The sequence below is a fragment of the Somniosus microcephalus genome, chromosome 8 (assembly GCF_052327205.1).
Source record: "Somniosus microcephalus isolate GS21.2 chromosome 8, FLI_Smic_1.0, whole genome shotgun sequence".
In the NCBI taxonomy this organism is placed as follows: domain Eukaryota; kingdom Metazoa; phylum Chordata; class Chondrichthyes; order Squaliformes; family Somniosidae; genus Somniosus; species Somniosus microcephalus.
Window position 1 is genome coordinate 102278546 of NC_140994.1, and position 10969 is coordinate 102289514.

Below are 10969 nucleotides of genomic sequence, written 5' to 3' on the forward strand. Positions count from 1 at the left end.
TGTGAGCCCAACTGAGATTCTGAGGCTTTGGTGACCAGGGTCGTAACTTCAGGCCGAATCTCGGTATCAGCTTCAGGCTCCACAAGGGTGAAGGGATTGGACTCAGGAGTCTCCTCTGTGTTGACATTAGACAGGAAAGAGGGGCCCGAGAACCAACTGCTTTGCTGTAGGTGTGCTGCTGGTATAGACCTGGTAGCATGGTCTGCAGGGTTCAGGTCCGTGGGGACATAGCACCACTGGTCAGGGTGAGTGGATCGTCTGATACGAGTCACCCAGTTGGAAACATACACGTAAAACCTTCTTGTGGAGTTGTGGATGTAACCAAGTACAATCTTGCTGTCCGTGAAGAACTTGACGGCGCCCACATCGATGTCAATCTTGTCTCTGATCAACTGTAGGTTCCATTTTGCTTCTTTTTCAGGGAGGAGTGGAGCATCCCACTCACTCTGATCCGATGAGAGTTCCCGTACAAATGCTTTTCCTTGCATTGTTATGGGAGCTACGAACCCCAAAGGGTCGTACAAACTGTTGACTGTGGACAGGATGTCTCTCCGTGTGAATGGCCTTTCTTCACGGGACACCAGGAATGTGACGCTGTCTGTTTCCAGGTTCCAGGAGAGCCCCAGGCTCCGTTGAAGGGGGGGAGGATCCACTCCAAGGTGCAAATCCTTCAGATCCTTGGCACGGTCCTCTGCAGGGAAGGCTTCCATCACCTGTCCACTGTTCGATGCTACCTTGTGTAGTCTCAGGTTGGGCTCTTTCCATGACCAACAACTTTCAGGACGGCCATCTAACTCCAGAAGGCCCGAACTCAACAACTCTCGGCGGATAAGGCACCCAGCGAGGTCCTGTGCACCCTGTGGCTCGGGTGAGGACTGCTTGGCTGGATTGGCCGAGTGCTGTGGAGGTCTCTGTAGGTAAGTCTTGCTTGTTTCTTCTCCTTTAAGCTCAGTGTCTCCAAAAACAGGCTGTTTGCTACTGTGTTGAGTAGCTGGTTCTGCGTTGAGATAGTTGGATGTTTCCTTGGAGAACAATTTGGAGTGTTGTTGGACACACTCACTTGTACGTTGCACTGGACTGAGGGGCTGTCCCAGAACATATGTTTCCTGGCTGGGCTCCCCGCCTTCGTTCTCCTCACCTTCTTCATAAGCTGCGGCTTTAGCTTTAGCGGCAGCGGCAGCTCTCTGGCTTTGGAGAATGTGGAGACTGGCAGCGAGGTCAGCTCTCTGCTTCATAACCCTAGCTTCTTTTTCAGCAAGGGCCAATTGAGCCTGGGCAGCTTTTGCCTTGGCACGTGCTTTGGCGGCTGCAGAAGCTGTCGATGACGACGGTCTGCTGGACTGCCGAGATGATCTAGTGGATACTTTAGAGGACTGTGCTGTCTGCTTCATCACACTAGCGTCGAGGTCAGCTCTCTGCTTCATCACACTAGCGTCGAGGTCGGCTCTCTGCTTCATAAGGTCAGCTTTCTGCTTCATCATACTAGCTTCGAGGTCGGCTCTCTGCTTCATAAGGTCAGCTTCTTTTTCAGCGAAGGACAATTGAGCCTGGGCAGCTTTTGCCTTGGCACGTGCTTTGGCGGCTGCAGAAGCTGTCGATGACGACGGTCTGCTGGACCGCCGAGATGACCTAGGGGATACTTTAGAGGGCTGTGACTTGGCATCGTTTGCTAGGAGAGGCTCATGCTTCTCGCTTGACTGGTCGACGTCCTCTAGGGTATATTGTTTTCCTGAGCGTAGACTCATGGTAGCTGAGTGGTATCTTCCTGCGCTTGAGCCCGCTGTGCTGTTGTCTTTTTACTGTTCTGCCCTCGCAACGCGCTTCTATGCAGAGCTAGACAGATAGCGAACAACTCGATATCTTCCAATAAAATCACAAGGCTTGACTTTTCTTGTAACGCTTTACTGAACGATTCTAATTGTAAAACTGAAATACAACACAGAAATGGAAGCACACATTAGTATACAGGCGCATAACTGATATGTATACACAGATTTAGGTACGCCTGAGCAACACAGTACATTTAGTAAACTGGGAGGCATTCTCTTTAAATTAGCCCTGTACATAGTGTATGAAAATACAGCTACTAGTTAATCAGCTAGGCAGAGAAAAGTTACAACTAAACATTTTCTACAACATACAGTGCACATTAATCATCCATAGCATTCTAAAATACTTACAGACAAACAATTTCCAAGACTCAAGCATGGGGACAATACAACTGCCCAGAGCCTGTGCTGCTGTAGGAGCACCGTGGTGTAGGTCTGTGTCCCAGCGAGGGCTCCACGAGGACTACGTAGCAGTCCTGTGGGGAGCGTGATGACCTCATCACGCTCGGTAGCGTTGTCCGCGCTTGGGGCGTCACGTGATGCGCGTGGTCGCGTTTCTGGCCGTGGAGGCCGAAGTCGGGAGCGGGAGCTGGAGGCCAGGCTGAGCCGATGCTTGCCGCGGGAGCGGAAGATCGCGTCGCTCCCGGCGGCTGGTAGATGCGGCCAAAGACGCTAGGCCGGGCTGTGCCGGCAGCCTTTCTGGAAGGCCGAGTCGGGCCGGCAGCCGCCTCACGCACGTCACGTCGTACGTGCCGTGACGTCAGCACGCTACGTTGTACGTGACGTGACGTCAGCACGCTAAGGCGCGTCTTAAAGGGGCAATGGCCCTAAAAGGTAAGTTAAAGGGGCAACGGCCCCAACAGGTAGGTTATACATATATAAGTAAGTTAAATACATACAGTGAGGTTAAGTTAGAGGGAGAGGCAGCACACTCTCGGTCAAAAGCCATCCTGTCCAGGGGCTCTCGGTCAATGCCCACCCTGTCCATGAGCTCTTGGTCAAAGCCTTAACTGTCCGGGGCCTCTCGGTCAAAGCCCATTCTTTCCAGGGGCTCTTGGTCAAAGGCCATCCTGTGCAGGGGCTCTCGGTCAAAGCCCATCCTGTCCAGGGGCTCTCGGTCAAAGCCCACCCTGTCCGAGGTCTCTCGGTCAAAGCACATCCTTTCCAGGGGCTCTCGGTCAAAGGCCATCCTGTCCGGGGGCTCTCGGTCAAAGCCCATCCTGTCCGGGGGCTCTCGGTCAAAGCCCATCCTGTCCGGGGGCTCTCGGTCAAAGCCCATCCTGTACAGGGGCTCTCGGTCAAAGGCCATCCTGTCCAGGGGCTCTCAGTCAAAGCCCATCCTGTACAGGGTCTCTCGGTCAAAGGCCATCCTGTCCAGGGGCTCTCGGTCAAAGCCCATCCTGTCCACGAGCTCTCGAACAAAGCCCATCCTGTCCAGGGGCTCTCGGTCAAAGCCCATCCTGTCCAGGGGCTCTCGGTCAAAGCCGATCCTATCTACGAGCTCTCGGTCAAAGCCCATCCTGTCCATGAGCTCTCGGTCAAAGCCATCCTGTCCACGAGCTCTCGAACAAAGCCCATCCTGTCCAGGGGCTCTCGGTCAAAGCCCATCCTGTCCAGGGGCTCTCGGTCAAAGCCCATCCTGTCCAGGGGCTCTCGGTCAAAGCCCATCCTGTCCAGGGATTCTCGGTCAAAGCCCATCCTGTCCAGGGGCTCTCGGTCAAACTCTATCCTGTCCACGAGCTCTCAGTCTAAGCACATCCTCTCCAGGGGCTCTCGGTCAAAGCCTATCCTGCTGTCCGAGGGCTCCCAGTCTAACCCCATCCTTTCCAGCGGCTCTCGGTCAAAAGCCTTCCTGTCCAGGGGCTCTCGGTCAAAGCCCATCCTGTCTGGGGACTCTCGGGCAAAGCACATCCTGTCCAGGGGCTCTCGGTCAAAGCCATCCTGTCCAGGGGGCTCTCGGTCAAAGCCCATCCTGTCCACGAGCTCTCGGTCAAAGCCATCCTGTCCAGGGGCTCTCGGTCAAAGCCCATCCTGTCTGGGGTCTCTCAGTCAAAGCCCATCCTGTCCAGGGGCTCTCGGTCAAAGCCCGCCCTGTCCGGGGGCTCTCGGTCAAAGCCCATCCTGTACAGGGGCTCTCAGACAAAGCCAATCCTGTCCACGAGCTCTCGGTCAAAGCCCATCCTGTCCGGGGGCTCTCGGTCAAAGCCCATCCTGTCCACGAGCTCTCGGTCAAAGTCCATCCTGTCCGGGGGCTCTCGGCCAAAGCCCATCCTGTCCATGAGCTCTCGGTCAAAGCCCATCCTGTCCAGGGTCTCTCGGTCAAAGCCCATCCTGTCCACGAGCTCTCGGTGTGAGATTCGCAATTTTCAGCAAACATCACGCAAGAAAACTGGATAAAATAAGACTGTTTATTGACCAAAGTAAGCTTGCACAGAAAAACCTTTGATAAAAGGGCATACAAAATGGCCGCCAGGCCCCGTGATCAGTTTATGAACCATTTTATTTCTGTTACTGCAAGCCAGACAGGCTTGTGGATTGAAGACAGTGAGCCCGCAAAAGCCAGTATCTGGGAACCGAAACTCAGAGCAACAGCATACATATTCAATGGATTATAAGTACAGGATGGGGCCCATCAAGATATGGGCGGACAATGTAAAAACACTTATACCCATTTATCGTACAAAGGAAAAACCGTTTAGCAGCCATCAAGGAAAATGTCCGGACCGATCAATATGCGAACCGAGCCGCAGTGACAATGCAAAGGACATTAACAGACATTATCGGCCAGGAAGGCCAGTTCAAGTTATCACCGGCTCCGTTACAAGACAAAGCGCCCCTGCAGAGATCTCTGCCCGCCAAAATTAATACAAAGACAGGACTATGATTTGGCGGGAGATAAGACTGTCCCAAAAGAGTATAACTATGGATTGAAAGTCCATCTAAGTTACTTCTTCACTGCTACGGCTTCTTGTTGGGCGACTTCAGGCTTCCATTTCTTCAAGAACTTTCTTCTACGAGGAACGAACGAAGGGCGGACGGTGCCCGGATCGGCGCCTCTTCCACTTCGGCAGATCGATGAAAACGTTTTCGTCTTTTTAAAGACGGACGGTTTCGGAAAAAGGACAATGTGGCCGGTGTTCAGCCAAACAAGGCTCGGCCACGACGAGAAGACGACAAGGGTGGCCCGGGTACTGGGGTCGGGAGATCATCGACGACCCAGGCCGACGGAGAAGAAACCCTCTGGAGAACCGGCGATCGATGCCACAAGATTCTCCCATGTGCATAACCTGCATCTAGGTCTACTCCATGAACCAAAATCCACGATTGTGGATCTCAACCTTGACGAGCGCTCATCGAGGCTGGGTCTACCCCACCGCCTCGAGGGAGGAGAGAATATCGACTGCGCCAGAAGCTTCCAATCCACGTGACGACGGGAAGCGGTGTCAAAAAGTCTGCGAACCCCTTTTCGCGATTTCGAGAGTGGTGAGCATGATCCCAAGTTCCCCAGGTCGAAACTTAGTTTAGGTATAGGGGAGGGAGTTAAGGGAAATCGTAATGTGTTTCCCCTTTTACGATGTGCCGTGTGTTCCCCATTTCCATAGAGTCAAGTTCATAAATTTGTGCATGATTGTAGTTACTTTAATCTGTGCCTATGACATGTATTTTGTAATGCTTCAAACTGTTCAAAAATAAAAGCATCCATTTCGTGCTATTCAGCCTGGTCTATTGAGTCCTCTTCTCTGCACTACTGTTCTCTGCATCTAAGTCCAAGGTCTAGAACCGTAGGGGGGGTGGGTCGAACCACTCAAGGGAAATTCTTGCACGAAGCCTGGCAGGGGGCCAGGACGGGCAAGAGAGCAGAAAAACCCCCTACAGAAATGGCGACCGCGGCAGGACCTTGGCAGCAGGAAAGTAGTGTGTTAGATCAAGATCTGAATAAACGAAATGTGATGGATGAAAGAATATCAGATGATGTTTTCGGAAAAGTCAACCTCACAAAACAATGGATATCTGATCTACTAAGGGATAGGCGCCCGCTAGACGCAGCCATCAAGTGGACAGCGGGTAAAGAGCATAAGAAATCTGTAGAAAAGGCGGTCTGGCTGATGTGCTACAAGAAGCAAGTCCAGCTTTTGGACCAGGTAGTTGCAGCACAGACAGTCCAGATCAACGGCTTGCTTAAAGACGTAGAGGAAAAGGTTGCGGGAGGTCAAAAACTGATTGAATCGCTTGACGCGCTGAATCAGGAACGCCGCTCTGTAATTCGCTGCCACGAAACCCGGGTAGAATATTTAAAATGTCAGGTCGTTGAGGCCAAGGCCAGTGAAGGTAGAATGAGAGAGAGGTGTTTCCGTCTAGCCAAACAAGTAGATGCCCAAGAGGAAAAGCTCCTGGGAGCCAGGGCAGCATATAAGATGGCCATGGAGGATAGATCTGAGAACACCGACCACAGCGCTTGCCGCCGGGAGCTAGAGGACCTGAGAAAGGCCCCAGCGAAGGCAAACGGGTTGGTGTGTCTCATAAATCCACCAGCGAGTCAGCTGTTGCTAGCCAAGGAATCCAAAAGACCGATTCCACAAGAGGCAGTTGGGGTACCAACCCCCGAACCTTCTGCGCCTCCTGCCTATGAGGAGTCTTGGACTCCGGGACAGGAGACGGAGACGGTAGAGGAAGAGAGCCCTGAGGTAGAGCAACCCCAGACAGTAGAGTCGGGGCCGGCGCCAATGTGTCCAACGAGACACCAGAGGATCGGTCCAAATGAAGAAAATGGCGATGACGGACCCCTTGAGAGTCAGATCATAATGCCTCATAGTGCACGACAGCTAAGAGAGATGATAAGTCACATCCCAAAACTCTCCAAGTCAGGAGATCCCTCCGTGCATTTCAGGGACGTGGAGCAGACCGCAGCAGTCAATGACTGTGACGGGGTTGAACAGTCTAAAATGCTGCTGTTCTCCCTGGACAGTTCGCTCCTCCAGTGTCTCCCTGACGAGAGCAAGAGAGGGCACAGGGACTATGAGTTGCTACGGGATGAGATTCTGGAGATCATGGGAGAGGGGGACGGAACTCCGTTCCTCCGTTTAGAAAAGACAGTGCAGCTAGAGGGAGAACCCCCACGGGTTTTCGCCGACAGGTTGTGGCCAGTGTATCGGCGCAGCTGCCCGGGCGGGCCGGCCCGGGCCGGGCTGGATGGCGAACAAAGGGCTCACTGGCTTCGGTGCCTGGTAGCAGGTTGCCTGCCAGTAGTGAAGGAACAGGCCAAAGCATGGTTTGACCCCACTAACGCCCGCTCCACGGAGGAAGTAGTACTAGATCAGCTCACGATCAGTTATAGAAACAACAAGGGCAAGAAAACGCCTGTTGTGAAAGGAAAGGTGCATGAGGTGAGACCCGCAGCCTCTGCTAAAAAGGAATGGCGTCAGGAGGGAAATCGCCATCCCCAAGCAAATAGCAGTTGTTACGGGTGTGGGAAGGAGGGTCATTGGCGCAAGGACTGTAGGAATCCTTGGAAGGATAAGAGGGAGAGAGCGTTCGCCGCAGCCCAAGATCAAGCCCAAGCCCGAGTCGCCAACGGCCCGAGAGTTTACCCAACACCAGCACAACCACAAGTGCAGGCCGCTGCCCCAACACCAGTCCAGAACCCAACCGTAGCCTCTGCCCCGAATAAAGGGGGTGGTGCGGTTGTGGACCCCGCTGCGATCGAGTCAGTCTTGGAGACTATGCGGTCTCTGATGACCTGGCAGGGGAAGGTAGCGGTTGCTAACAGCCCTATCGCCCCCGAGACCACAGCCGAAACACCTAAATGACTGACGCCCGCGCAGCCCATCTACTTGTGTCCGCTCCGCTATGACGCTTGGAGAAGACCTGTGGTGGAGATGGAGGTGGAGAAACAAAGGGGTAGTTACCTGTTGGATACGGGAGCTTCGTGTACCGTGATCCACACGGACAAACCTTTTGCCTCACCTCTGTCCGCCCAGGCTCCATATTTAGTAGCGGGTTTCACAGGTAGAGAACAGGCTGGCGCGTACTCCCTCCCGCTCTCCATTCAGTTGGGAGCGCTCCACACCACATGGACGTGCATCCTATTGAAGTGGAATGAGGGGGGGGGGGAAAGGCATCCTCGGGGCTGATTTCTTGGTGGAACACGGGATCCTCGTGGACCTGAGAAATCACTGTCTCTGGGGAGCCGAGGGCGGTTTAGGTAAGGTAGTCGTAATCCCGGGGAAGGAAGAAAAGGGGGCCCTGTGCACTATGAAGCCGTCAGGAGGTTACGATCTCGAGCTCATGATAACAAACGTCCCAACGGACTTGCAGGCGCGTGTGTCAGAAAATCTGACCGCGTTCGCCACCCACAAGCACGACTGCGGGAGAGTCACTGGGTTCGAAGTCAGCGTAGACGGGGACCCCATGATCCGACCCCAAAAGCAGTATAATTTCCCCAAGGAGGCAGAACCCGACATGGAGACAGCAATATCTTCATTGGTACAGCAGGGCATGTTGAGGACGATAGCCACCCACGTGAACTCCCCATTATGGCCGGTAAAGAAACCAGACAATTCGTGGAGAGCCACGGTGGACTACAGAGTCCTCAATAGTAATATCCCAGCCTGCGCGCCCACGGTAGCAGCAGTTGCAGACTTAATAGGGAGTATTCCAGCATCAGCGACCACATTCACGGTGCTGGACATCTCGAACGGTTTTTGGTCCATTCCGCTGCGGCGGGAGGACCAGTACAAGTTTGCTTTTACTTTCAAAGGGCAACAGTACACTTGGAACTGCTTACCACAGGGTTTTCACAACAGCCCCAGCATTTTCCATCAGTGCATGGCGGGGAGTTTGAAAGAGTTCAGCCAGCCCAACCAGATAGTGCAGTATGTGGACGACTTACTCCTGTTCACAGATACAAGGGAGCAGCACGGCCCACTGTTAGCCGAATTGTTGGAACTGTTAGAAAGGAAGGGTTTCAAAGTAAACCCAAAGAAAGCCCAGATCGGCCAGCAGGAAGTTAAATTCCTGGGTCTGGCCATCCGCGCTGGGGAAAGAGCCATAGATAAGGCCAGACGGGAATCTATACAAGATCTGCCGATTCCCAACACAGTAACGGGTGTAAGGCCCTTTTTGGGATTGACCGGGTACTGCAGAGATTTCATCGAGGACTATGCTGCCACAGCGGCCCCGCTACTTCGACTCTTACACAAGGGAGTCGAGTGGTCTTGGGACGAGGGGTGCCAGGCAGCATTCGAGAAGTTGAAAAGAGATCTGCAGACCGCGCCAGCCCTAGGGGCCATAGATGGGGGAGAGGAGTTCTTTCTGGAGGTAGCCGCTAGTGGGGACAGCCTGAGCGCAGTGCTGCTCCAAGAGCGGCACGGCAAGCTAAGACCAGTAGTTTATTCCTCCAGGGTGCTCACGGATGTGGAGAGGAGTTTCTCCAATTGCGAACGGCATCTCCTGGCCACGCATTGGGCTGTGAACAGATCAGTGATCTTCACAGGGACCTCTCCCATTACGCTCCTCACCCATCACACCCCCACGAAGATGCTTCTGGACGGGAGGATTAAGGATGGGACCGTAAGCAGCGCTCGGATTGCGCGCTGGACCCTCCTCCTTTCCCAGATGGATCTCAAAGTTAAAGGCCTCTGCGCGCCAAGGCTCGCAGCCAATATGGCATATCCCGGGACAGCCCATCAATGTTCCGTAGAAGGGGTATGGGAAGTTAACATAGGTTTACGGGCCGGGATACATACCACGGGCCGCGAGATCTACGTAGACGGTTCTAGCACTGTAGCTGACGGCAAGCGACTCACAGGGTGTGGAGTTTATGACCCTGCGGCAAACATTGCCCTGGCAATTAAGCTCCCCAGCACTATGAGCGCGCAGCAGGCTGAACTGTCCGCGGTGGCGTACGTGGTTACCCACCCCGAGATTTTCCCAACCCCATACACGATTTGCTCAGACAGCATGTTCACGTGCAATTCGTGTACAGAGTACCTCGCCATCTGGTCCCGACGCGGGTACACCTCCGCGGATGGGCGGCCTTTAACAGTTAAGCCCTTGCTGGAGAAGATCCTAGCAGCTGTGGGGGAGAAAGGAGAGATGTTCATCCATAAGGTGAAGGCTCACTCCACTACAGAACCCCGCAGTCAGGGCAACCGGCAAGCGGATGCGCTAGCCAGGGAGGGTGCCCGCAACGGCATTCTCTGGGACCCATACGAACCCGGACCCGTGGCGGCGATCCAAGGCAGGGAGGGAATTCCCGGGAACACAGGGGTGACACCGCCCCCAGACCTAAAGACCGTCCAAACCCTGGATCCCGCCCTAAAAGCAGTCCTAAAAGCCATCACAGAGGGCAAACAGGTAGAAGGTCCGTACAGTACGGCAGCCCTCACAGTCAAAGAAGGTATGCTGTTCCGAGAGGAGCAGTGGGTTGTGCCGCAGCAGCACCGAAGGGAATTCCTGCAATTGGCCCACGAGGGTCCAGGAGCGGGACACCCCGGACCTGAGGTCACCTGGCAACGGGTGGAGCAGGCGGGATGGTGGCCGGGACTTCGGGACGATGTCCGCGAGTTCTGCGCAAGCTGTCTTGTGTGTGCTGCTAACAACCCAGACCCCCACAAAAGGAAGGTGCCCATGGGGCACATCAGGAGGGTAGAGGGACCATGGCAGTCGATTCAGGTCGACTACATAGGGCCCCTGCCCGCCGCCCAGGGAGGCTATAAGTACTGCCTTGTCCTGGTAGATGTGTTCACCAAATGGGTAGAAGCCTTCCCGTGCAGAACAGCTACGGCACTGGGTACTGCTAAGATCTTGATTCGGGAAGTGTTCTCACGGTGGGGACTCCCCCGTTTTGTAGAGTCCGACCAAGGGAGTCAGTTCACCGGTCAAGTAATGCAGAACGCCCTCATGCTCTTGGGCATTGAGGGAAAGTGGCACGTAGCATACAATCCCCAGTCATCCGGGATTGTTGAGCGTATGAATCGGACCCTCAAGGAAAAGCTGAGGAAAGAGACAATGGGCTCGCCCCAGAAATGGGCGGAGGTCCTGCCTTTAGTCCTCATGGGGATCCGAGCCAGCCAGTCCAAAAGCACGGGGTATTCCCCGCACGAGTTAATGACTGGAAGGATCATGCGAACACCCACCCA

General features: G+C 54.3%; 1 protein-coding gene across 1 annotated transcript; it reads right to left on the reverse strand.

Annotated features, from left to right (window-relative positions):
- Positions 1-490: 490 nt before the first annotated feature.
- LOC147113729 (uncharacterized) lies at positions 491-2759 on the reverse strand. The gene is made up of 3 exons (XM_085996157.1): positions 2181-2759; positions 534-1926; positions 491-499 (listed from the first exon to the last, which is right to left on the reverse strand). The coding sequence occupies exons 2-3, from the start codon at positions 1743-1745 to the stop codon at positions 491-493; spliced, it is 1221 nt and encodes a 406-aa protein (XP_085852283.1). The 5' UTR covers positions 1746-1926; positions 2181-2759.
- Positions 2760-10969: the final 8210 nt, after the last annotated feature.

Excerpts from the sequence above, each read along its gene's own strand:
- LOC147113729 (XM_085996157.1), bottom strand. The coding sequence starts at position 1,745 with ATGAGTCTACGCTCAGGAAAACAATATACCCTAGAGGACGTCGACCAG.